Below are 27,144 nucleotides of genomic sequence, written 5' to 3'. Positions count from 1 at the left end.
TTATTAATGTAAAAATTTCTTTTTGGATTTATCATTTTGTTTTGCAGAGGGGAATTCTGTTTCACGGCTATTGTGTGGAAGACACAATAGCTGTGAAACGGAATTAGATTAAAGGCTCTCAAATTTAATTCAGCTGACTATTACAAAGTCACTGCAACCCACTAGCCCCCATTAATCTCTGCGTCACAATCACTCTGACAAATGAAACGGATGCTCTTTGTCTGCTTAGGCGAAAGTTTATGTGTGTGGGAAAGGGCCTGTGTGTCGACAGTTTATCTTTCCTGGTGCTTCCTGAGCAGTAATTCTTTGTGACTCGAAGGTGTCAGGGTCCTTCCTACCCACCACCAACAGACACGTGCACCCAGCCAATCAGGCTCCATCCATTACCCTCATCCAATGGGGATTGAAAAAGGCAGGGGTGCATCTGTGCCAGTAATAATAAGTGATGTTGCTGTAGCGTTACAATGATTAAGTACTGATGATGATGACTCATACAGCAAGCTAATTTCAGATTGGGGAAGTTTAATTGTTCCTGTTTAATGATAAACAAAATGTAACATAAAGAGAGACATAGACAAGAAAAAAAGGTTGTATGGAACATTGTAATTCATCTCTTATTGACTACTTTCTTTCCTAATTTCCTTGCCATGAGCAGAAAACACTTCTATCACTTTTGAGGCAATCTTGGGGTTATTCTGAGATTCCAGTACAGTTTCAGGTATAAGCAACGCAATAATGCAAGGTATACATTATATATTGCAAATCTAAAAACTCAGTGGGACGGTCTGTGCAGCCCATTTATTACTTGCACTTGATTTTCCATGTCCAAATGACATTTCCTCGCTTATGCTTTGTTTGGATCGTGTACTCCATAACATGATACTCATTTCAGTGAGTAATTATCCCTCCTCGCTTTCCTGTCCCTGTGGTTTGCAGAGCGTGAAACGGTAAAACGTCAGATCGTGTTCCGTGGGAAAGATCTAGGAGACACCTGTCTCAGGTAATAACTCATTCTCTGTGTGCACTGCCCTCACAACAAGGAACTCCTGCACTTCTTTTTTCCAGTTTTTTGCAATTCTCCACAAGCATTCGTGTGTCAGCTTGTGTGACTTCATCACCTCGGGTCACAATTTTTTTTCAACCTTTCGTGATAACCGTTATAAAGAAACACTTGTTCCTACAGCAAGGAGTCTTTGGAAGCCGTAATTGGTCCCAATCAAAATGGCCTTTTACTGGTAGACTTGGATAGACTTGAGTGGCTTTTTCTCCTTGCAGCCCTCGCTGGAATCATTAGGTGACTCACCACACAGGCACACTGCCCAGCAAAGCTCAGAATATCTAAGTGATAGCACATCAAAATATGTACCAGCAAAAAAAAAAAAATACAGAGATGAACAATTTAATGGACTGTAATGGCTCAAGGACTGCATTTCAAAGCGGGTCCTTGTTTGTTTTTTTCTCTCTCACTTTTTAAATCAACAATAATTCGTATTAGAAGCTTTTAGTCATTTTGGACAGAATGCCATTAGTTAGTTGTTCTCCCATGATTGGTTTCTCTTATCTGTCTATAATGTGTCCATATTAGAAGCAACATCGTAAGCTTATGTAATGCTGATGGAAAGTGCATCTGGAGAAGTTTGATTTGGAACACTACTGGACAAACTGACTTTAATGTGCTGCTAACATAAAACCCCCTTGGGTGGGATCTTCTCTGGCTCTGGCAGGGGGCTCAGAGGCTGGGGGATGAGCCAGGAAAAGAGCAGAGGCTCTAAAAAAACATAGCCTAGGAGAGAGAGACAGAGGGAGAGAGGCAAAGTCTAAAATATGCTCTTACAGAACCTTAAAGCAACTATCCATCAGGGGGGAAAGGGTTTTCGCTCTCATGCTCATGCCTCCCCGTTTCAACTGCTCCTTTGAGATAGAGTGAAGAGGACATGCATATGATACAGTCTGCCAGAATCGTAAAGTCACAGATTGTTCTGGATTGCAGACATACTTGGCTTTCTGCCTCAATCCACATCAATGGTTGAGGGGTGGTTGCCATTACTAGAGAAGCAGGGAGGACTATTGACCCGTGTTTGATCATTTGTGTTTGGATCGAATGTGCCATTACAGTAAATGTTGTTGTATCAACTCCTTCAACACTTCAGCTAATCCCTATAAACAGATATCTGCATATGGATGAACATAAGAAGCCAAACCGTTTCTGAGACTCCGTTTCGGCCAATGCATTTGGACACGTTTTGATCTCCACACAGACTTATTACCTGCATGCGACTAAAGCCCGCTCAATCATGATTGGTCAATACTGCAAACAGATGACAAACAGAAACCAGAATGGTTCCAATAACAAAATTGTCTCCTATTGCCATAGATTCTGCATTAATATACAAGTATGTGTGTTATTGAGATTATATTAACTCCAATCTCTAAAACTCACTTCTTCATACGTACTATTTACCTGCATGCAACCAAAGCCTTTTGGTTTGGACTACAGAAACCAGACGCATTCTGCCATCCAAGTCTTGTCCTGTTGCCTTCAGATTCTACATTCCTATGCACAATCTGTTTATAGAGACTATATCACCTGACTCAAATTCAAATGAGTCATTATGTTCCAATAGTGATTGAACTCAAAGGTGATGCTTACTAAAAGATTCAGTGTAAATATAATGGTCACTCAATATTGTAGTAATTACTAACAACTTGATTATTCAGTATCTTTTCACTGAGACAATGTTAGCCTGCGGTGCCCTGGGCCACCCTCTGTGTCTCTGACAATGTAAAAAGACCATTAATCGCAGAGAAGCACAGCCTGTCTGATTACACGTCAGAGGAAAACACTCAGTTCAGCACAGAGACACAGAGAGAGAGAGAGAGAGAGAGAGAGAGAGAGAGAGAGAGAGAGACTTCACGTGGCTCATCAAGGGGGAGAAAGAGGGGGGCTGTGAAAGAGAGAATGGAAACATTGCCACGTTGACCCTCATCTATGAAGACAGGGAAGTTATTACAGAAAATAACACAATATAAAAAAAAAACAACTCAAATGTTTGAGTTTAGCATTTCAGAACATTTCAGAAACACTCAGAACCCCTGTTGAATGCTCTGCAATTACCAGAGGTTATGTTTCTCATGTGCTGTAGATTATCTTTGTTTTAAAAAGGAAAAATGGGACAGGGGAGACAGAACAGAGAGATTTAATCAAAATCAAAAACTAACTGCGTCGTGAAATGAAAGGGCGGTTTTGCACAGTTGGTGAACAGATGTCGGTCCAGGTCATTATCCTATTGGTCTGCTACAATATGGGATTCATCAGAGGGAGGGAAAACATATGAGTGACAGCATTGCTGCTTTATTTAAATCCTGGAAAATCAACACCAACTGTTCTAACACCAAAGCTCCATGTACTTCTCAGCTTACTAAGGCCTATAACAGGTCCATGATGTTGTGATGGGACTGATGTATTGTCAGCTTTATCATGGAACATTCCATTGTACAAATAATGTGAATGATAATGGGAAATCTACGGGATCACAATATGGGACAAAACGAAAGACACAGTCTACTCCTCGACTGTCACGCCGCGGTGAGGTCTGTCATGTCTTGGGGTTTTTTGTCTTATGCATTTCCGATTTCATTTTAATAGATAACTCTCCTCTCGTTCCAGGTCACTTGCCCTTCCTCTTGTGTCACCGGTCTGACGTCATTCCCTGATTCCCATTTGTTTCCACCTGTGGTTCCCCTTCCCTCATGTGTATAAAGTCTGTGTCTTCCCCCCTGTTCCGTGCCAGATTATTTCGTACCTTGTGTCGAATGTATCCAGCGTTTTTCCCACAGTCTTGTTCATGCCCTCGAGGTTATTGATTCCACGTTCAGGTGATAGTATTTCTTGTTTTGTTAAAATAAGTGTAGTGTTTTTGAATTCTCGTTTTTCCATTGTTTTTCCCTCCTGGTTGGAGCGTCCTTGTTTAATTCATTATTTTGTTCACTTTGCCTTTTGTTTTTTTCCTCCTGGACGGAGCGACTTTATTTTGTACTTTGTTTTATTACTGACGACTTTTGTTTTCTGTGTTTTCTGTGTTCTGTGCTGCGTTCCTATCGTCAAGCAAATACATTCAGTGTTGATCCGCGAACCTCCGCATCTGAGTCCTCATTCCTGCCCGGGTCTGACATCTACTGAGGAGCATGCCTGTATCTGTGATTTGGTGCAAATCAATGTAATGCATATGTAAAACTAACAAAATATGCTATTTTGTTCAGAGTAAAATGACAAAGACAGCTATTCATTCTCCTCTCATAATTTCTAAAGAGAACTAGTGCCATATGCTTCTATAATGCTTCCATTCCAGCATGCATTTTGCAAGAAACTGCCCAGGGCAGTTTTCTCTATTCATCTTTGTACATGCATAGTATATAAATGTGGAGCTTCCAGTTCACTTGACTTGGATGTCTTTTGCCTGCACCCAAAGGAAACCCACACAACAAAAGGAAAGATCATACAAACTCAGCACAAAAAGGAACGGTATGTCGTTTCAGACCGAGGGCATTCTTTCTCTGTGTTTCTCTTGTTTCAAAGCAGCATTTTCACCTACATTTAAAGAAATATTCCCAGCTTCTTCATCCAAAATGACTTGTTGCCCTGATTGAGAGGATTTGAATTAGCCTGATGAATGCCGTCCGAGGTAATAAAAAAAAAAAAATCTAAATGCCAGGAAAGCTAATATTTTTGGGAAGGAAATACACACAGTTTATCCCTAAGGAGAACAATCTATTGAATCTTATCAGTGGGCAGTTGTGAGAGGCAGCGATAAGGGAGCCGCAGGGACAGGAATTGGCTCCCGATCTCAGACAGCAAACCATGCATGCTGCATGGGAAATAGAGTAACTCGGGGGAGAATGTATATATTCCTTTAAATAGGCTGCTAACATAATTGCTGAGCCCTATATGCACATGCATGATTTTGTGAGTACGTGGCTGGTTTTGCATATTTGTGTGTGCATGATTGTTACACTATGAGAATGAGCCTGGTCCTTTGCGTGTGCCCGCGCGTATGTGTGTGTGTGTGTGTGTGTGAGTGTGAAAACCCATCCCTCCTCTGATGCATCTGGTTCCATTTGCAGTCTGTGTACCAGTGAGTGAAACCCCATTATCAGGCTGAAGCAGGGCCTTCTCGCTCCAGACTGCTGAACCATAATGAGCTCTTCACAGCAGCCAACTTGTCCACCCAAATAAATCACTCCTACCCCCCCCCACACACACACACACACACACACACACACACACACACACACACACACATCTTGATTATACCCGTTCTGGGTGCACACATATCTCCATTAAACCCTGACACTCATAGTCCAGTGACTACAGAGGACATTGAACAAGAAGATGATGATTTATTTCCCTTACATCAACATAGAGGGACCAGCTCATCCCTGTCTTTAGATCCCAAACAGTCATCTTTTACATATTTTTAAAGATGTTGCCGGTTTAGGTTTAGTTTACGTACACTTGGCTAAAACTAATGTGTTCTAATGTTCAGTTTTTATTGAAACACTTTCCGAGTTGATTTAAATGCATTGTCATGTAATTGGCAGTAATTTGTGTTGCTGTCGAATTGTATTGTGTTATACTGAGAGGTGTTTCTTCGGGTTTGTTTGCCACATTGATATCAACCTCTCTGTATAATGGTGTAATGTTCAAAACTACAGCCCCCAAATGGGCCTCCTCCTTGAATCAACACCCCTCTCACCATTTACACCTACATTTACTCATTTTTGGTCGCTTGGTGCAATAGGCTGTAAACAGACACTATGGAGCTTCATATAGCAGAGGGGAATTGCAGGGTCAGATAATGTTTTTCTGTGCTTTTGTCACTGAGCTATCCCTTTCACATTACATGCAGTCATTAGTTTTATTGTTCATATACAAATACTGATTATAGCAGCTTCAACAAAAGACCACCACCTCTAAAAATGACTGTTAAGTTTACTCGACCTAAACTCGTTTCAACCAAACTGATCATTGTAACCTTCCTGAAGGTGCGGTTTATTGTGGGGCTGTTGTTTTAGACTGCATTAGTTTCACTTTTCATTTTTGGTAATATATTGGCTTATCTGATTATGTCCATGCTTCTTGTTACGCTTTGTAAAGTTTAGTTAAACAACTGACCGACCAAGTTCCTAGTTCTTTCCATAGAATTAACCTTTTGTTGTTGTATGTAGTCTTAGTGCACAATGGAGGTGGCAACAACATGGTTGCACTCTCAAGTGTTCTTTCTGAAAACTTGTAAAATTTCAGGCTATGGGCTAAGTACAAAGCTGTGTCTTCCAACAAGTCTTGGTAACATACTTGAACCATCCAGCTGTCTATTACCAATGAATCCCTTTGAAGTGCTGCCAAGGTGATGCAGGTTCTCAAAGACACAATACATCCCTGCTTTGGCAACAAGCAAGTGTTTCTTTCTTCAAACTGAAGTGCTCTAAATACACTCCAAGTATGTGAAATACATGTTTCTTTGTTTAATATGATAAAACGAAAGGGATGTTAAACACTTGAACGAATCTAATAGGTCTTTGAATATACCCTTAACCTCTCTTTTCCGCATCTAGCTCAAACAGATGGTAAACATCAGCTGGAGAGTCCATTTGCCAAACCTCTCTGATATCCACAGTAAGGAGCTCTGCTGCATCACTTACTGACCCATCACTAACAACCATATAAATGTTGAGCCATGTGCCTGCCTGTGCACCACTACACATGAAACTCAGACAGTCAAACTTTTATCAGACAAAAGTGTATAACACCAAACCACCTGGTTGTCTTTTATGTCATTGCATATTTCATTGTACGCACCATTGCAGGTTTTCTCATTATGTGTAGAACAGACCCAGTCGTGGCACTCGCATCGCGGACCATAGAACTTTCCTGGATCTGTGGCCTCGCAGATGCATATGCCGCAGTCACACTTGCCCCTCCCGCTGCAGATCTTGCCATCAGGTGTTCGGCAACGACGCAGCGATGACTCTGTGGACAGCTTACACACACCAACCGCCTGGCTGGGAGAAAAGAAAGTTCCGTCGTTATACAGCTTTGGAAACTTCAGAGGACAAGGTCAAGTGTGCTGCCACCTGTGTTTTTCCAACATATGCATCTGAGCAAAAATACCTTTGCTTAGATGGCCGCAATGTCTACCTTTACATATCAAAAAGGACCTATTCAACACATTTGGTATGTCTAGTATTTATAGTTTGGATATATAGATATTGTTTAATAGTATTATACTACTATACTATAATACTATACATTATATTAGTCTATACTAAATATGTAAGTGGGAAGCTGTGTGTTCGCCATACAAACTTGACGACAAACAATACAAAAGTCTAAGATGAACAATAGTAAGAAGAATGCCACTTCTCAGAGCACGGCCAACTTGTTTGCGTCTACATTAAGAAAACACACACACACACACACACACACACACACACACACACACACACACACACACACACACACACACACACGCTCACACACACACATAATACTAAGGATTAAGCTAATAGATAAAAAAAAATCAAATGGGACAGCTTTATATTTCATTGAGCACACTGCAACAGCTGTGGCTGAGCTTTGTTCCTACTCCGTGGGATCTCTGTGTGAGATTTGTTTCATTTGGATGCTGTCTGACATTCTTTTTCCAATCCTGCCTTCCCAAACTGTTCAGTTTGGGAACAGTAGACACATTTCAAACAATCAACAGATCAAGTGTTCCTCACACTCCCAATAAAATTAGACAAAGAATGAATGTGTGTGTTTGTGTGTGTGTGTGTGTGTGTGTGTGTGTGTGTGTGTGTGTGTGTGTGTGTGTGTGTGTGTGTGTGTGTGTGTGTGTGTGTGTGTGTGTGTGTTCCATGTGTCATGGGGAGGTTATACAACTTCCATTTCACACAGGTTTCAACCACTAATGGTCTTTTTAGGCTTGACCATGCTCCATTGTTGAGCAGCACACTGAATTTTGAATGTACCTGCGTATCAGGATGATCCCCAGTCTTTTCCAATTACAACATAACTCTCAGCAGCCAAGCATGTCCCGGGCTGTGTTTGAAACTACTCCATCTTTTACTCACTCAGTATCCCTTTATAGTGTACAATAAATAATTTGCTCAACAGTGAGCAGTAAATTACAGCGGTTCTCTTTGTAAATCTAAGAAAGTGGGGCATGTTAACTGACAGTTCTGACCCTGTCAGAAAACAAATCTTCTGATGGCCGTGTTCCACACTCATGACTTAAGAGACATCTGATTCCTTTTGCCTCTTGCGTCAAACACATTGGCAGATTAAAATTGCCACCAGACAAACTAATGGATCCACCACAATATTGCTAACAAGATATGGGTATGTCAACCTTTATTTACCTTTCAGTTTTTTTTCAGCAAGACATTTGTATTCACCATATGGTCGCAAAGTTCTTCCCACAGAAGGTGAGGATACAGAGGTCAATTGTGCGCAGGTCAGCCCAGCGAGTCCTTCCTGTAGGGCTCACAGCTTTGTCAAAGGAGCCATTTGAGCCCACTGAGGAGATTTCCCTCAAACTGTTTCTGCTGCTGTACCTAAGAACAGCAGGTGTTCTTTCATTTCAAGGACAGTGCAGCTCAATGCATTCCCCCTGCCACTTTGGAAAGAAGAAGAAATGCAAAGTTTGTGCCTGCCCTGTGTGCACTCTGGTATGCTTTAAGGCACTCACAAAAATGAATCTAGCAGAGGATCTTGATGTGAATGCCAGAGGGCTGGAATGGAATTGGGACTCTACAAAAATATTCAGGGCTGAATCTACTATATTTACCCTAATTCAGGTGGAAGCATCATCTTCATCATAATTATAATCATCTTCTTTTTCATCATCATCAACAACGTCCTCATCATCAGTTTATGAGTGTTAAATGAAAGAGCTACATATATAGAACATTCCTTTTTGAGATTTTTCAAGATTCAAGAATCTATTATTATTATCTCAATTAAACAACTGGAAGACAGTAAAATTCTGCCAGTAGGATTTGATGAAATGATATAATTGCAGGTAAAATGTGCATGTATGCTCAGCGAGCAACCTACAATTAGTGACGCATCAAACTAACAGTAAAGAGCAAGGGAGTGCAGTGATGTCGCCTCACCTCTTCTGTTAAAAACTGCTGATGCTGCCTCCCAGATTGTATAAATGAGCATCTGAACACAACACAAGGACTATAGCTAATACCCATCTGACATTCATGCTTGTCAACAACTGATGTGAGGACATAACTGGTCAGCAAGCTGTGTTCCTTATACTAATGCCTGTGTATGGATACAAGTCTCTGTGGAGCTTGTTATTTCAACTGTGGTGGTGCTGATCCCAGGGGCTTGTTTTTTCCCCTAAAGTATAGGGTCCATGAGGGGGCAAAGCCAGTCTGAAGATGGGTAAAGGTTATATATTGTAACCCGGGTTTTATTGTACGGTTGGATCCCTCCATCCTTAAATGTGCCTCTCTGAGACCCTGTTTACACTTTCAGAATAAAATGTTGGGATTGTACATTTTTGCAAACCACAGATACATTGTATTTCAACATTCTGAACCGCTTCATATACCGACACTTTTTGGTGCTTCACAGCCGCAGTTTAAGTGCACATATTAACGTTGTGAATTTAAACAAAAACTGTTTTGTCCGGTTTGTGTTTGACCCAACCATCCCCCTCGACCTTCTCCTTAAGCAGAGACTAGGGATGGTAATAACTCATCACCTGACTTCCAACGTGGATGGTTTCACATTGGAGTCAGTTGACAGTCTGGTATGTCACATACAGATGTGAAAGGCTGCAAAAAACATTTCAAAATCGAAGTTTTTGTGGTTTTCAGAAATATAAAGTGTCAGCATTTTTTCAACCAGGCTTTAACATCACATCAGATCACAAGTGGACAGCGACGTGTGCTGTAAACAACAACCAAGATGCATTGTGATCTTTCACTCAAACACTTGCCGAGGGCAAGTGGTTTGAATGCTTTGGATGTTGATGGAACTGAGCATTGTATGGGAATGTCGGAGTGCTCCCCCAGTGGAAAACATACAAAACATAACCTTCATTACTGCCTGTTTCACACCAATCTGATTGACACTGTCAGGTTGTTATGATGACATACACACACAGGGTAGGAATTATTTGGTTTTGCATAATTAAAAAAGAAGAAAACACTATAATCACCTGGATTCCCAAGCTGTTGCTTCCCATGGCAAAGCGTGGGGTTGCCACTGTTGTCTAACAAATGCTTTGCACTGTAGGCTACACTATAACATACACAATATAATCATTACGCAGGCACGGTGCACCTGCTTGGATGAAACAACCCCTCTGCAGCTGAATTACATTTGAATCATATGGCAACATTTACAGATCTGCTGACTCAGGCTCTAATGTTACAAGCCAAGGTAAACAGATTTATTTTATATATTTAAGCCGATTCCAATGATCGACTTCATGCCATTCTTTTCATTTTTAGGCTCTATTCCAGTTAAATGTAATATATATATTTTTTTTAAAGCAAAAGGTGATTTTGTTAAAAAGCAAAGAAAGTCTGTTACAGTATAATTCACAAGATTGCTAATTGCAGTTACGTTTTTTTTAAAATGTGTTAACACAGTGTAAACACAGATTATCTGTCCTAAATTTTGTTTGCGACTATACAGATTATTGCTCGGTATAAGATTCTGAAACACATAACCCTCGCTCCAGACAGAAATGTCAATGAAGCTTCAGCTCAGCTGTCATAACACAGTCGTGTCAGCTGAAGTGTCCAAATGAAGATACATGAATGCATTTAAGTTTTTAAAAACTCAAACGTTGTATAATGGAAACAGAGAAGCAGACTTTTACCCCCATGACCTGGCAGGCAGATTTGATGGCAAGTAAAGCACCATAAAGAAACTTCACAAAAAATACTGCAAATGCAAACTTCATGTATAGGCATTCCTAACCTTTCCTACATTATACCCTCCAAATGTTATCTTTGTCAGCAAAACTCTGCACCTCCCTCTTCATTTTTCCCCTCTCTAGACTATCCCAAAATAAACAAGAAAAAAAAAAGATGTGTCGAAACTCACCTCACCGATTGTAACAAAGTGTCCTCCACAGCAGAGAGCACAATCAGAAACAACGGCACCAACATGGACTGTACCAAAACCTCAGTGTGCATGTTTAAATCCCACAGAAACCTGAAGTAAAGTAGCTTGAAGGAATTTCCTATCTTTCTCTCCTTAAACAGACAGGACAGGAAGAGAGAGTGAGAGGGGAAAGAAAAAGAGAGAAGCAGAGAAAAAGCAGCAGGCTGGCCTGAACTGGCTCAATCCCTTCAGAGGCCAACAATTCTCTCCATACAAGTGCCTTTGATTAGTCTTGACTCCCAGACACAGGCCTGGGCAGGAGCTGGAGTGGGGAAAACTGCCAAAATAAAAAGTTAAGTCACCAGTTTGAGATGTAATTAGAAGCAGACTGTTTTTTTTAAATGTTTTGTTTCACTTTCTACCCCTCCTTTTTCCAGATGATCTCTATATCATCTGGAAAAGGGAGTGCTGAAGTTTTGTTTCCATCTTTTCCTTTGATGCAATGGGCCTTTTCTCTAAAGACATTTTGACATTTCACATTAGGAAAAGAGTGAGAATGATAATATCATGATGGCTGAATCTCATTTAGCTGTTCCAAGTTCAGGGTCCTGCATGCTGGCTCACTGTCCCACATATTAGTCATAGCTTACTGGGACACTCAAATGGAAAAGAGTGATTGTTAATGTTATTGGTAACACCTGTGTTTTTCCATGACAAGTCAAAATGGAGAATCCAGTGTGCTAAAAGCGATACTGCAGAAATAAAATACAATTTGACTCTGATCTCACAAAACTAATGTCATTATGAGCAAAGTTGAATCCAAAAATTTAATTTATGTAAGTCACTACAGTCTCCGGGCATCTAGTAAGGATGCCCCTAAGCTGGGAGGAGGCCTCTGGGAAGACCCGGGACCAGGTGGAGAGATTATATCTCCACACTGGCCTGGGAACGCCTCAGGATCCCCCAGTTAGAGCTGGTTAATGTGGCCCGGGAAAGGGAAGTTTGGGGTCCCCTGCTGCAGCTGCTGCCCCCGCGACCTGACCCTGGATAAGCGGCTGAAGATGAGATGAGATGAGTGAGTAAGTCCCTATACAATCCAGTCTAGCCTACTAATGTTTTGACCAAGTAGCCATTTAAAAAACTGCAGCAGTGGAGCCAGAGGAGTAACTTGCACTTGCCCTTGTTTAGAACATTTTGCAGTAGACCTTCTGACATTTTAGTGTAAAAAGCTCAGGTGTAATTAAGACCATTAATGATGATTGCATCTATATTCCAAGGAATGGCTCACTGGGCTCCGTCAACATGCCTGCTGAGAGAAAGGCCCAATGGTTTGTGAAGTTCACCTCACATGCCAATTTTTGTTTACTCAATAAAAAGGATCGGCTCATGGGGCTAGGACCACAATCATTTGCTTGAAATTTTTTTTTAATCAACCACTGATGTTAGTATAATGGTACCTTCAGGCAATGGTCTGCACGGTTTGGACTTGAAACTGCTTGATACAAACCCAGGCCAAAGGAAAAAAATATGAATTGCTAAGTCTACTGTGAAACTCTCAATTTGCACCTTTCATCCCACAGGAACTCTGTACTGCTCTGAGTTCACCTGACAGCACTGAACTCTGTTTCAGCTCAATAATTTACAAGGGCTTTAATCAAAGGTATGCATGACAAGGTCCATGCTTTGTTGTACCTGGCAAACCTAAAGGATTAGAAGTCGAGTCAAGTCAGTTGTATTTATATAAACCAATATCAAAAATTACAAATTTGCCTCCAGGGTATTTACAGTCTATAGAGCATACAGCACCCTCTGACCTTTGGCCCTTGCTTACATGGGGAAAAAATAGAAGAAAAGTGAAACCAGCTGAGGTGGGATCCTTCTCCCTGGACAAACAGAATAAAATGACAGTGAAGACAATCCAAATGTAAAATGATATCCAGGACAATGTCAAGCCATTTACAGACCACACAGCTAGTGCTAGAGAGACAGAGTGAGTGAGAGAGAGAGAGATTTTAAATAGGTTTTAAAGCAACTTTATTTTTCAATAGCCTAGGACAGTCATGATTTAGTCACCAGATTACGCAGCAATTCAAAAATTATAAATTTTCCTCTAAAAGAAAGTCTCAGTAAAACAGGGTTAAATCACAGCTCCCACTCAACCAGCGAGAGAGAGAGCAATTTAGAGATTTATAAGCTACTGGAGATTTATGATATTAAAGGGCTGCATTAGAAGAGAGAATGAATAAGAATGAGAATACTGTTTCTGTTTTATGTGATAATGGAGGTGTTGGTCTGCCACAATTTATCACTACAGTACTAAAACAAGTGAGAAACAGTGAATCAATTAAAGTATTTGGGACGCTGTTTTTAATTTGTTTTACTGCAAAAGGCAAAAAAAGAGAGGCATAAATCATATTATGATTAATAAGATAATACAAGTAATATACAATATAAACCACGGGGTGGGTGGCATCAATAACAGATAAATAAAATACAAATAAATAAAATACTAGACAAAACTAAATAAGGATAAATACATAAAATGTAATTAAAAAAAGCTCAAGTAATCTTTAAATAAAAAAATCTGTCAAAAAAATATAAGCGGTCAGTCAGGGAATAAGGGTATATAGATTTTCTGAACCGTTCGACAACACATGTAGCAAAACTCTATGTGAGTGTCATGATCGTTCCCCATCTAACATACTGTGTGACCAGCTGGACCCAGGTGAATAGCACTACAATAAGGCCTTTCCTATCACTTTACTTAGACTTCTCTTTATTGATCCTTTGGGAATAAACTCTTAGCTAAAGAAATTCAGAAAGTACGAAAAACAATAAACAGTTGGCAATAAACTCTTAGTCAAATATATATGAGGTAGATACCGGTCAAATAAATTTCACAGAATGTTACATCAGATAAGTCACATGTAGAGGAAATGTATCAGATAAAATATGAATGACTGTATATGACAGAAATGAGCAGTAAGATTAAATTATTGCACTTAAGTGACAGATAAAGTTATTGCACAAAAAAGAAGAAGATAAGTGTCCAGGTATGTAAGAGACATACAACAAGCTCTCAAAGTTCTGGACAGAAAACCTAAGCTTTGCCATCATCGCAACATCCTGGACAAACCTAACCTGTGGAAATCTTTGGAAACATGCTGATGGCTGTCTCATTTTTAATTCAATTCAATTCAATTTTATTTATAGTGCCAAATCATAACAAAAGTTATTTCAAGACACTTTACAAACTAGGTATAGACCACACTCTATGACTTATTTATGATTTACATAGACCCAACAATTCCCCCGTAGAGTAAGGTGGCAACGCAAACCTTCCCTTTAACAGGCAGGAACGTCAGACAGACCCAGCTCTGTGGAGGACGGATATCTGTCTTGACCGGTTGGGGAGGAAGAAAAGGAGAGAGAAAGAGAGAAAAGACGGACAGATGGACAGAGAGAGACAAAGACAGACACAAAGACAGAGACAGACACACTTCCAGTAACTATAATAATATCTATAGTAATGTGAATATGACTTATAAAATAATAAGATTATAAATGGCAAGGTTTTCCCACCGCTCTGCACTTTCATACAGCAGAAAAAAATCAAACAGCAGAACCACAAGGTCTGCCCTAAGAGGGGATTGTGTAGTTCCTCTTAGGTCTGGTTCCTTTGGTAAACTGTGTTTCTCTGTGAGGGCCTCTAAACTTTGGAATACAATACCAATACAGCTAAGGAACAGCACATCCTATCGTACATTCAACCGCAATTTTGAAAAACAAAACTGGGATCGGCTCCAGCCCCCCGCGACCCCGACATAAGCGGTTGAAGATGAATGAATGAATGAAAAACAAAAATGTGAACACTTTTAACAGTTCAGTATGATAGTGTTTAATCTGGTTGTAGGCCTATGGTTATTGTTGTAGCTGTCCTGTCTAACCCATGGCGGTGGGTAAGAAACATTGTTTGGCTATATATGTATGTCTTAAGGAGTCTGTCAATTGAGAACGTGCTCTACTGTTGTTATCTGTTTTTGTATGTTTTTATTCTCTTGGTCGTTTTTGGTCATTTTAACATCTTGCCAAAAGACTGCAGTTGAACATTAGCCTGCTAGCTAAAACATTTACAGACATGTTGATCAATGTGCACTGTCCTTTAAATAATAAATAAATGAAATGAAAATTCATACAGAATTAGGGCTTTTGCATTTTTACATTTTACATTTTTTTGTTTTACTTTATCTAACTTTTAAATACATAAAAATATATATATATATTTGGGATACGGTTGCGATGCAGCAACTTGAGAGCCTTCGACTGTTACCATGGAGACGACTGCGCGCCTCCGCTGCATGCTCTGGTGCTGTTGATGTGATTGGAACCTGTGCGCGCTCCCGCACTCTCCCACACACGATCCCAACACACCCGGAAAAACAGCTGATGTCATGGACAGGACGAGACACGACAGATAAGAGACATCTTCCTCTCGTAAGTGACTCAGTATGTGTTCTTAATCTGCTGTTTCACTCGTCGTTTATGTAACTGCACATCCAGCTGTTGTGCTTTAAGGATGCTACTGACGCTAGCATGTTGGTCCTCCAGGAAGTGGAGACGTTATCACCCACCGGAGTAGGCCTTGAGACGATATTGCCGTGTATTTTTGCTACACTATCACGTGTCATGTCGTCACATATCATATTAACCTCGTTCAGGACCTACACTTGCCCACATTGCTGTATTACGTGCTGTGTTTTGCTTGTTTGTGCCCAATGTAGCACCTTAGCTCTCATCCGTTTCCATAGTAACCTTGGCTCCGTTGATGTCATTCATTCATCTTTCAATCTCAGTGTGCATACCTTTATTGACATGCAGTTGTCTGACAGTCATTTTTACAGGAAGAGGGAACGTCCACATGTTTGTTTGTTTGTTTGTTTGTTTATTCAGTCATCAGAAAGCAATCAAAATTATGCACATACCACAGTGTAAACTCAAACAGTAAACAGTGACTGAAAAGGCTTAGGCTGAAGCTAAAGCTCATACAGGCTTAGCCTTTCCTAAATCTACCCACCTCAAAGAAAAATCAAATAAAAATAAAAAACAAGATATAAGTAAAGAAACAAGTAAAACAAATATCTGATTATTCACATTTGTAACCCTCAAAATTAGCATTACAAACAATTTTCTAGAAAACCCAAATAAAGTTGCACATTTTGAAATTTAAATTGGCTTTATTATATATATATATATATATATATATATATATGCCACTTCAGCTGGTCGTGTGTTGATAAAGAGGGGGAGCAGATTCTCAAAAGGGTTTTAAGAGCTCACAGTCGTCCATCGAAGCCTGCAAGGCCATAGTGTGTCAGCGAGGCATAGCGTGTAAGCCATAATGGGCCTTGTATCTCAACTGCTCCAGGTTTAGTTTTTAAGTGTAGAGCATCTTTATGGCATTTGCTGACAGTAATTAGCCACTTTAAAATGCTGCAAACAGAATGCTGTTAGCAGTGCTGGCACAAACTTTTTGAAGGACAGGGTGGAAATGCAAAAAAAGGGCACATACTGTATATCACGCCCTCGCCACTGAAGAGGGCACTTGAGCACGCATTTTCGCTACTAAGGGCGCACTCACACTGTCCATCCGTACCGTGTCCCTCCCTCTCCCCCCGCTGCCCAGGCCCGTTAATACTCACACCGCCTGGGCCGGGCGAATGCTTCTTGCCTGCCTATACGTCATCACGCCGTAACACGTCACACGCATTGATTGACGTCATCGCGATGCGCCGCTTTGTTTACAAATCTTTCCACAGACCTCGGAGTTTTTGTACGTCTTGTCCGACTGTTTTTGAATATTTTCATCTGACCAAATCTGCAGTAAGCACTCCACCCCTGCATCACACCAACGTGAACCTTTCGCCGCCTTTGTTTTAAATGTCCGCGCATAGTCCGTCCTTCTTTTGTCTATGTAGGTGCACATAAAATGCTGTCAGAACTGATGTAGGCCTCGTGCTCGTACACATGCACACGCTCGTGCTCGTTTTTTACAAAAGCCAACCTCTCCCAAACAGGCGCGGTACGGTTGCACTCCCACTGGTCCAACAAACTAGACTTTAGCCGTGAAACGTGCTTGGGCACGGTACGGGTGGACAGTGTGAGTGCGCCCTAAGAGGGCACTTTAGCATGCATTTTGGTTCCTAGAGGGCACTTTAGCATGCATTTTGGTTCCTAGAGGGCACTTTAGCATGTGTTTTGGCTCCGTTTTGGCTGTTAGACATTATTTTAACCTGCAGACAAGCATAATTAAGGAAAGAGAATAAATATTTTGTATACTGTATGCCACAGGAGGTTTCGATTGTGGCAAGGATCTGGTATTTTTGTTTCTTATTAATAGTCAGAGCTGAGTGTCTGACCTTATGCCTCAGTATCAATATGTTACTGCTGCTGAAGCGCCTTTTATTCATATGTGGAATTTATTGTTCCAAGATAGCCTACTTGTATTCCTGTACGATTTGTACTGGTTCTCCTATCAACTCCTTATCGAGACTTGACATTGAGGTCAAGGACATTGTCATCACACCATTTGATCAATGCAGGTAGGTACCAGGTAGATAGCTACCTTTCTGAGAGGACCTGCAGCTATCTGTGTACATGATTAAAAGGAAGGGGGGAGAGGACACAGCTCTATAGGTATCACTCATAAGTACCAGTTTCACCGAGAATTATTACCTGACTGTGCAGTGCACCTAAGCTCTGTGGAGCATTGTAGCATCTTTCTGCCCTTATGTCCCACAACTTTACTGTTATGGCTCCCACTGCTTTCTTCAGTATCATTTTCAGATGCAGCAAACAGGTGCTTTCAGTGGTACAGCTCTGATAAACCCACTGTACGCTGCCTGGCCAGCACCAAATGACAAACAAAGTTTGCTCTATACACAGTGTTGACATGCATATTATTATCATTTCCTATTTAAACATCAATTACACACACTCATTTTAACATTCACTTGAAGTTGTGTCTCTGGTCACTTGACGAAAACCCCTGAAGGGAATATGTGCCGCTCTGGCTCTTTAGCTTTTAAATGTTACACTATGTTCACCAGCTATTTGCTTACTTTGCCCGTCTTCCTTTTGGTGCTGGGCTGGGACATTAGGCACAGGGGGTTGACAGTATCTGAGTATTTGGTTAGAAAGGAAATACCTGCTGCCGCTGGAATTAAGGTCAGTGAGAGAGCAGGGAGGCAGACTGTTTGAGACAGGTGATAATCACTCTCTGTGTTTGTCACAATGAGTGGCAACTTTGACATCACACTTCATTCATCATTTGAAACATTTTTCAAATAAGACATAGACATAAAACATAGAACATACACATTAATCTGCCCACTGTATGGCCACCTCCTCAGGGGCTATATGAGTGCACCTTGAGAATTACCTTGGGAATGTGTTGATCCTTTCCATACATTTGATCAAAGTGCACGTATTTGGGACCAGTTTGTATAAATGCCTATTACTACTCAAGGCCCTGGTGGAGAAACGAGGAGCTGTACAAATGTGCTGCCCACACCAACCAAACTTTTTTTCTTGTAATTATACTGATGATTCTGCCAGTGTTCTCTTCAAGAATAAAAACTTCAACGATGGAAGTTTGCAGACTCCAACAAATACTCACAGTTACAATTAATCTGCCTAGTGATCGCATCCTGCCCATGAGGAACACGTCCTCTCTCCAAATGGGAAAGTAATTGCAGTCTTTGCCACCTATACTCCCACATAATAGCAGTTAGACCCTGTAATTTAGTTTTCACTCTTCTTCACGTCTCCATCTGCATATGTTAAGTGTAGCAATTACACTGGGAAATTGCTTCTAACTACATGTGGTTTATATGGACAGTTTCTTTTCTTGGTAAGAGCATAAAAGCAAGCAAGGGGGATACAGTTACATTGTTCTATTTGCATTCCCATCCTAACTAAGTGTTTTAGTTCTCATGCTGAAATTCTTTTGTCTCTTTTTACTTTTTGAAAGGTGAACACAGTTTTTGCACCATGTCACTTAAAAAAAATGTCTTTGTTGAATTTCACTTAGTTCAGGACAGGTTGAAAATGTAATTAGTTAGTTACTTATTTGTTGAAGTTCGATTGAGACAGTAGATGCTTTGTAACACCCAGTACCCCATTTCTCAACAATACTATTAAAAACTTCTACCAGACCGGTTTGATTTAATTCAGAGCAACTGTTCTAATACTTACGTTTTTTTGTTAATGCCACTTTGAGATATCACAAAGCTTTGGGCTGATTATGCTGCGATACATTTTATCTGGGCATTAGAAAATTGGTGTCTGTTCTTTTTCAGGTTTTTTTTTTGTTGTTGTTGTTGTTTTTTTTAAGGATTGGTTCACCCAAATTACAAAACAAGCAATTTCTCACATGCAGATAGTTCTATTATATGAATCTCCTGAAAATCCTGTTTTAAACATGTGGTTAATGTTGTGAATTGAAACAAAACTGCATCATATAATAATGCACATAAATTAAGTAAGTGACATAAGTCACGTAAACAAGGCAACATTAACTTTTGGTTTCACATGGGACACAAACAACCCTTTGCGGGGGGAAAATCCTGTGAAATCTATTTGTGATTCATCAAAGACAAACATAATCCAGGTTAAAATATGTTTCCCTCGAAACTTAATTCAGAATATAAAGTTTCGTTGTACGGGAACATCATTTCTAGAAGACAGGGCTGCTGCTGAGATATCAACCTCTGAGATTTCTGCCTCTATCCCAGTATAATGAAGGTGAAAGGAACTGTGCTTGTGTCTCTGTTACTCTGGGTAAGAAACTTAGCTTTTTACATTTTTCATTGAAAGAAATCAAAACTCACTGTGCTCTGTGGATTACCCAGAGTAAAAGGGGTATTGTTTCTAGAAGATAATGTTTTCAAATGTCCTGAGAGTACCACTGACATCATATTGGGGTGGTGCCAGAAAATATCAGATATAGCCCAGATAGGTTAGAGAGAAAATATGTTTTAATGTAAATTGAGTGGACCAAATTAATTTGGATGGATATGTGCTAAAGCTGCACCTTGCAGCACTTGTGAATATGTTCTCTCACTCCTCTTTACTGCTCTTATGACTGCTAGCATTCACTGACAGCTGCCGCAGGACCTCCAGGCCTTTAGGACATTCTCCTTTTTGCATCTCTAGTCTCTCTCTCTGGTTGGTCTCTCCACCCCTCTGTGTCCTGGGGATGAACGCACCAATGAGGAGCCTCACAGTGAGTCCCCTGGTCCTCCTCCACCCCATTTTCTTTTTCCACAACACCTCGGTCACTCACTCACTCACAGAGTGTGTCGCATATATGCCTTGATGTCAGATGTGGTGGGCATTCCTGTCTCTATGACCGTAATGTAGATGTGGGTAGTGTACTGTAAACCATATAAGCCATGATGTTGACTAACTGTTGTGTGTTATTTACAGGGTATGCCTGATCGCATGTTATGTGCAGTGCTGGAGCAATTTCAGCTTTACTTTTCCCTTTGGTATGTGCGCTTTGTCTCCATTCAGAGTCATTTCTTCTTGTTTTCTTATGTTAAAACGGCCTGTACACTTTTCTTTTTCTGCATACACACGCACACAAACATACACAAACATGGACATGCACAGGTAACACCAACTCACACCACCTCAACCTGTACGGTAGGTTGCACAGCTTAAGCTATTGGTGCCTTGGTGTTCAATATGATGAAGATCATACAGTATATGATCTTTTCAACTGGTAAGTTACTGGCGCTGTTCCAGTGTGAATACACTCGTCCTGTGTTCCATGTGTGCTACGTTGTGTATCACGGTGGCCATTCAAAAATGCAACAAGTCTACTTTTAAAGTACACACCTCTGTTCTGGCGATTCAAGTCAGGGTAGTTTATTTTGCTAAACATATATAACAGAATACTTAAGCTTAATGCTACATGTAATTGCATCCAGAAGCCATTATTGATACACAGCTAATTAAATGCATTAATACTATATATTGGTTAACCTAAAGTAAGCTTTGTCCAGTTACTATTCTTTAACAAAAATGCACTGGTATTTTTAAAGTCAGTTAGTGTTAATGTGGCCATAAATGGCAAGCCAAGTGCCTCTGAGGTGCATTAAGTACACTTGTATTTATTAAGTTTATAATCCACATGATTGGAATGAAAAAAGTTGTGCTGCCACTGCCCAGACTTGGATGTAGCCAGAGTGTTCTCCTGTTCCTTGTTTAGCTTTGTTCACTATTTGGTCGGCCTCCCCTCTCTCTGTCAGATCCACTCTCTGTATAGCACGGCAAGCCCCAGCATGCTAAAGAGGAAACAGAGCTCACGGGTCGAGGCCCAGCCCATGACCGATTTTGGGCCGGATGAGACCCTCGCAGACAGCGCTGACATCTTCTGGATCAACAAACCAGTGAGTGTACTCCCATGTGTTGGGGTCAGCTTACCACAAAGTTATCTCTGTTCCATTAAGGCCAAATACGTAATGTTAAATCACATGTGTTGATGTATTTCCCTTGAAATTTGTTTAAAAAAAATTAAAATATGGCAAGGTTATCAAAATAGCCGGCAAAGAATATATGTCATTATTTCTTTTTTTGTCCTCTTCCTGCAGTGGGTTCACTCCCTGCTGCGGGCCTGTGCCATCATCAGTGTCATCTCTGTGTGTATGAACACCCCCAAGACATTTGAACATTACCCTCCGCTTCAGTATGTAACATTCACGCTGGACACACTGCTCATGTTCCTCTACACCGCTGAGATGATCGCCAAGATGCACATCAGAGGAATCATCAAGGTAGCCACTGACAGTCACATGGTCACAGAAGCACGTTATAAAAAAATTAAAATAAATTACCAACGAAGGAAACAGAAAATACATCAAACTAAAGGGGGAAAATGCTGTTTCACTGCGATTACATTGTGACACACGAAGGCCTCGTGAGTTATTGGATGAATTTCAGCAAATGAATTGTTTTTGATGTTTTACATGATGGGAAAATTGCATGCTTAGGTTTGCGTATGTGGGCGATTTTGAATGTGTCGTCATGCGATGGGGTTTCACATTACACTAATTCATATAACACCATCTTGGCTTATGTGCATATCAGAAGACAGTGGAGGCAAACTTCCCGTTTACTGTTACAGTCAAACAATGTGGGGACACCAAAGTACTCCTTTTCAGTTTAGGCATGACCGCCCCGCCAGTTTTTGCAATATGTAGTAAGGGTAAGTAAGTAGTAAGTATTTTAGTTGTATTGAGCTGTAAATTCAGATGAATCAACACAGTTCAAATCTGACGTAGAGAGATAACGTTCTATAGAAGCATCCAGGAACAGACAGCTGGCAGATGAAAGGCCTATAATTACTGCCATAAAAAGTGTGGACAGCTTAATTGGCAAATCAAGGATAACAAGCAGGGAGGCGCTGGAGGACACAGAATTAGAATCACCAGTGCAGGAAAACAGCAGAAGAACTGGAACTTCTCTTCTTCTTTCTCTGAATGTTTCTTTTAGTTCTTAAAGGCAGATAAAAAACACATCCTTGGGAAGGTATTTTTTTGTAAAATCCAACTTGTATAAATGGTTCACGCATCACACATTTAAATTTCTATTTATGTGGATTTACTCAGCATATATAAACTTATTGATTGACACTTGGAAGTTGTATTTTGTTGCTACTAAATGTAAGTGCCTGTCCAATGAAAAAGATCCACACAGCTTGGTAAAGTAATTGCATGCTTTTGTTCTTGTCAGTGTGTAATCAAACATGGTCTAATCTGTAGAGTGTCTCAGAACACACCCTCCTATTTGCAGCCTTTCTTCCTATGGCAGACTGACTTCTTGCAGACGGTCTCTCTGTAAGTGGTAATAAAGTAGGCCCATTTTTGCTGGCCCCTGTGACATTTCAGTTTGTTCACTCATGGGAGGCTTAATAATTTTTTTGTCGTATCATGTTTGAATATTGTGGTCACTGTCAAAATAGGCGCATTCATTTCAGATACTGTTTGTTTTACATTGCAATGAAACACTTTCTCTGTCAGATTTTCAGAAGGTGATGGTTGGTACTTGATATGAGCAATTTCAGAACCATAAAGACTAGCATTATTAAAGCCTTAGAACATCTCGGGATGTCTTGTAATTGTTAGAATACGTCGGCTTCCTTGAAGACTATGACCTTGGATAATGATGGTGATTATTTATTCATGTCCATATATCTTGCTTCTGTTCTTCTCTTCAAATTACTCTCTTGTTGCCTCTTCTTTATGTGTTTCTCTCTGGAAAGGGGGATAACTCCTATGTGAAAGATCGCTGGTGTATGTTTGATGGATTCATGGTGTTTTTCATCTGGGTCTCCCTGGTACTACAGGTATATTGCATAATTTACCAAAGCATGTTTTTCTGCTTTTATATTACCATTTTTTCCCCCTTTTAGAGCCTGTACGGCTTCACATAAGGCAATTAATTGTATTAGTTCTCAACAATCAATTTCTCTTTGTTTTAGGTGTTTGAAATAGCAGAGCTTGTGGATCAGATGTCTCCATGGGGAATGTTGAGAATCCCGCGAGCGCTCATTATGATTCGGGCCTTCAGGATCTACTTCCGCTTTGAGCTCCCTCGCTCCCGCATCACCAACATACTGAAGTAGAAAACCGTCATGAGCATTTCTCCTCACTGTGGTCTCTTCAATTAATCGATAGTTGTACATGTAAAAGTAAGCCTTGCTTCACTCTTCTCTTGTGTAGGCGATCTGGAGAACAGATCTGGAGTGTCACCATCTTCCTACTGTTTTTTCTCCTGCTCTATGGAATTCTGGGTGTTCAAATGTTTGGGACCTTCAACCATCACTGTGTTACTAATGATACAGAGAAAGGGTAAGAACATATAAAGAAGTGTTAATTTGGATGCCTTTTTGTTGTTTGTGGACACTCCACACTCAACTCTCATTTTTAGTTGAGAACACCATTAAGTACCTAGGATGTAGGCTGTCTTTCCCAGCTTTCAAGGAATTGATGTATTTTATGTTTAGTGAAGCAACAATGGTAATTAAGTAGTTTTAAGAAGCTACTGTAAGCTACTGGATACATACTGTACATGTGAGTGTTTTTCTTAATACGGTGTATGGACTAGGGCAAAACCCAAACCCAAAAAAGTCCAAATGCATCCATCCAGAAATTGAATATGTGCATTTCAGGCTATAAAGGCAAATCTAAAATAACTTGCCGGCAAGCATATTTGACCATAACCTACATAAATACCCTATGAATACATCTATGGTAAAAAAAAACAAATATACTGTAGGTTCATTCATCAGTGTTGATGAGTTCTTCCTGCAGGCTCTGTGCTCACAAGTTACTTATGATTTCTGAAAAAGTAGTTTGAAGAGGTGGCAATTTGTTTTACAATCTGCCCATGTGGAACACAAAGGGGGTCTACACAGTTGATGCTACATTAAAAGATGTAAAACTTTAAAAAGACAAACTCTGTACTTAATGCATTATGCTCAGCTGACGTATTGTTAGAGTAGCACCGCTGCACAACTTTCTCTCCATTTACAGTATTAAGGGACTGTTTTGGTCAGGGTTTTGTACTTGTAGTTCTTTTAAAAATGTGTTTAATTTAAGTAATTTACATGGTATGTTAGATTATATTGTTTACTTTAAACATGTGTGGTCCGCATATTCCTCCAGCAAGAAACACAGCAACTTGAAGGTGGGTGTGGACATACTGTAAAGTCACTAAGTGAGATACAATATATAGCATGGGGAAAAATTCAATTAAAATATTCAATGGAGTTTAATTAAACTGCTCCATTCTGTAATTGTCTTTAAATAATTCTTATTAAAGTTAAATGTCAAACATCGTAATGTTGAAATTATGTAGAAACCCCTTGGTACCAGCACTTGCGCAGATGTGGTGTTGGGAAGGTGTGACAGTGTGTGCACATACAAAATCAGAATTTAAAACCATTGTGAATGATTTGATTTGAACTATTCAGTGGAGGATGTTGATATGATACAGAGAATATCAATCCCTGTGGAGATAAAAGATGGGGGAAGCAACTATCATTGTTAATGCCCCTGACAGCAGGCCGAGCTAACACTAATCATTAGTGTAATAATTCAAATTCTCTACATTGTCCAGCCTTCGTATCAGGCTCATTCCTGCTCAACCTCTACCCATCTATCGCTCCTTGCTGATCGCCTAAGCACCCTAGGGATACAGAATACATTGACCATAAGTAGCAGGGAAGATAGCACACGACATTGCCACATTTATATCTGATGTATCTCTGTAACATCATTCCAAAAGTGGCGTGGCAGCTGCACATCTAATTTGTTTGCTGCTGTGCTGCTTTCCTTAAATCCCTCACATATATGAGTCCAATGGGTTTTTTAAGAAATATGTCACACAAGGACTGATGTGTCTAATCTCCATGTGCCATATGCCCTTGGCACAAAGTCAAAGCTCCTTAGCTTTTCACACACAAGGGATTTGATGGGAATTGGGTAAAAGAAATAGCAGGGGAGACATTTTCTGATGTGGTTATCAGGTGAAAAAGGTTTCGGATTTATGAACAAAGTAGGGTGTGCTCTTCTGGATGTCAGGATTTCTGCAACAGACCTCATCATTATTTAATGGCATGGAACACATAACATACATAATTTTGTTCAGTAAGAATTTAGTTAACGGAACCGACTGATTCAGTTGAGTACGTGTAAACAAGAGGTGGTTGTTAGCCGGGGGGTGGGCATAGGTTGTGGACAGGACTCACATTTTCAGTTATGCAAAGCATTGCAAATTCATTTGGCAGAGTCAGCAAACCAATCATAAATAATTTCTTATCACAAATAAATGTTGTTTTTCATTTGACTCACCAAATAATTAATATCACGTTATTACTGGACAGTTGGTCTCTCATTTGAGCTTCATTTATCTCTTCTTTGCGAAGTGATTCATTTGATAAGATACAACAGTGTTATTCAGCCCAGCATAATAAGCTTTATCTGATTCATCAGTATGCCTCTGGTTGCCCTTTGTGATAGTGCAATAAATTATCCCTCCTGATCCTGTACCCCTTAATACACAATTTGAATGAATGTCTGGGCAGCCAATTTGAAGGCATTCATTTTCATTAGAGGAATCAAGCAGCTCCTGGAATAACACCTGTGGCGAACAGACAGGGAGACACAGAAAGAGGGAGAAGGGTCAGTGTGTGCTTGTACTCAGTATGTGTGTGCACACAGGCAATATTCAATCTGTGTATGTGTGTCATATGTGTGTTTCTAATACTTATTTTAAATTTGTAACAGGCCATATTTGTTTGACCTTAACTTTCTGATTTAGTTTTAAGAGTGTAGGATTATGATTTAATGTGTTTTTTTGTCTTTTGGTCAGTAATGTGACATGGAACAGCTTGGCCATCCCAGACACCCATTGTTCCCCTGATGGGGAGGGCTACCAGTGTCCTCATGGCTTCAAATGTGTTGACCTGGAGGAGCTGGGTCTCAGCCGACAGGAGCTCGGTTATAGCGGCTTTAATGAACTAGGTATGAGTGCACTTACACATTTAATGCATTCAAACACGTGCACATAACTGATAAAAAAATCCCTCTCTATGAAGTAATTTACATTATTTAAAACTTCTGTTGTCACTGTTTTTAAATGTTTTAGTTTATTTCATTAAGCAATGAAAAACGATCCTGGGTGAAGAAGTGAGAACTAAAGTGCTGCATACAGCAGCTTTTGGTGTGAACCTTTGCCATTCAGCAGCATCCTGCATACTTATCAGCTGAACAGTGCTCAAATCCAGTGTAAGTGCACAGTGCTGTACCTCTAATCTTTAGATAGCCCTGAAGGAGAGTGAGAGCTTAACAGTAAACGGTGCCTTAATTTAGACATTACATGGTACTTTCAATATAATTTACAGCATTAATGTATTGGTTTATCAAGGCACTTTATGACTATTA

General features: G+C 40.2%; 2 protein-coding genes across 4 annotated transcripts in view; one reads left to right on the top strand and one right to left on the bottom strand.

The window, feature by feature from the left end:
* The window catches only part of itgbl1 (integrin, beta-like 1), a 39,152-nt gene extending 27,757 nt beyond the window's left edge, over positions 1 to 11,395 (bottom strand). The window contains exons 1-2 of the mRNA XM_083921491.1: positions 11,135 to 11,395; positions 6,857 to 7,059 (exon numbers count right to left, since the gene is read on the bottom strand). Coding sequence (XP_083777617.1) covers positions 6,857 to 7,059; positions 11,135 to 11,226 — 295 coding nt within the window. The 5' untranslated portion in view covers positions 11,227 to 11,395. The remainder of the gene's footprint in view (positions 1 to 6,856; positions 7,060 to 11,134) is intronic.
* Positions 11,396 to 20,640: 9,245 nt separating this feature from the next.
* nalcn (sodium leak channel, non-selective) overlaps positions 20,641 to 27,144 on the top strand; it is a gene marked incomplete at both ends in the record, with an annotated part of 58,819 nt that continues 52,315 nt past the window's right edge. For 2 of the 3 annotated variants that reach the window (XM_083921493.1, XM_083921492.1), the window contains 7 exons: positions 20,641 to 20,682; positions 21,448 to 21,588; positions 21,790 to 21,972; positions 23,460 to 23,543; positions 23,679 to 23,818; positions 23,920 to 24,048; positions 26,573 to 26,724. In XM_083921493.1, coding sequence (XP_083777619.1) covers positions 20,641 to 20,682; positions 21,448 to 21,588; positions 21,790 to 21,972; positions 23,460 to 23,543; positions 23,679 to 23,818; positions 23,920 to 24,048; positions 26,573 to 26,724 — 871 coding nt within the window. Of the gene's footprint in view, positions 20,683 to 21,447; positions 21,589 to 21,789; positions 21,973 to 23,459; positions 23,544 to 23,678; positions 23,819 to 23,919; positions 24,049 to 26,572; positions 26,725 to 27,144 lie in introns of those variants that run through there. The other variant, XM_083921494.1, reaches the window with a different exon arrangement.

Source organism: Echiichthys vipera, assembly GCF_963691815.1.
Source record: "Echiichthys vipera genome assembly, chromosome: 10".
Taxonomy (NCBI): domain Eukaryota; kingdom Metazoa; phylum Chordata; class Actinopteri; order Perciformes; family Trachinidae; genus Echiichthys; species Echiichthys vipera.
This window is presented reverse-complemented; position numbering and strand designations above follow the sequence as displayed.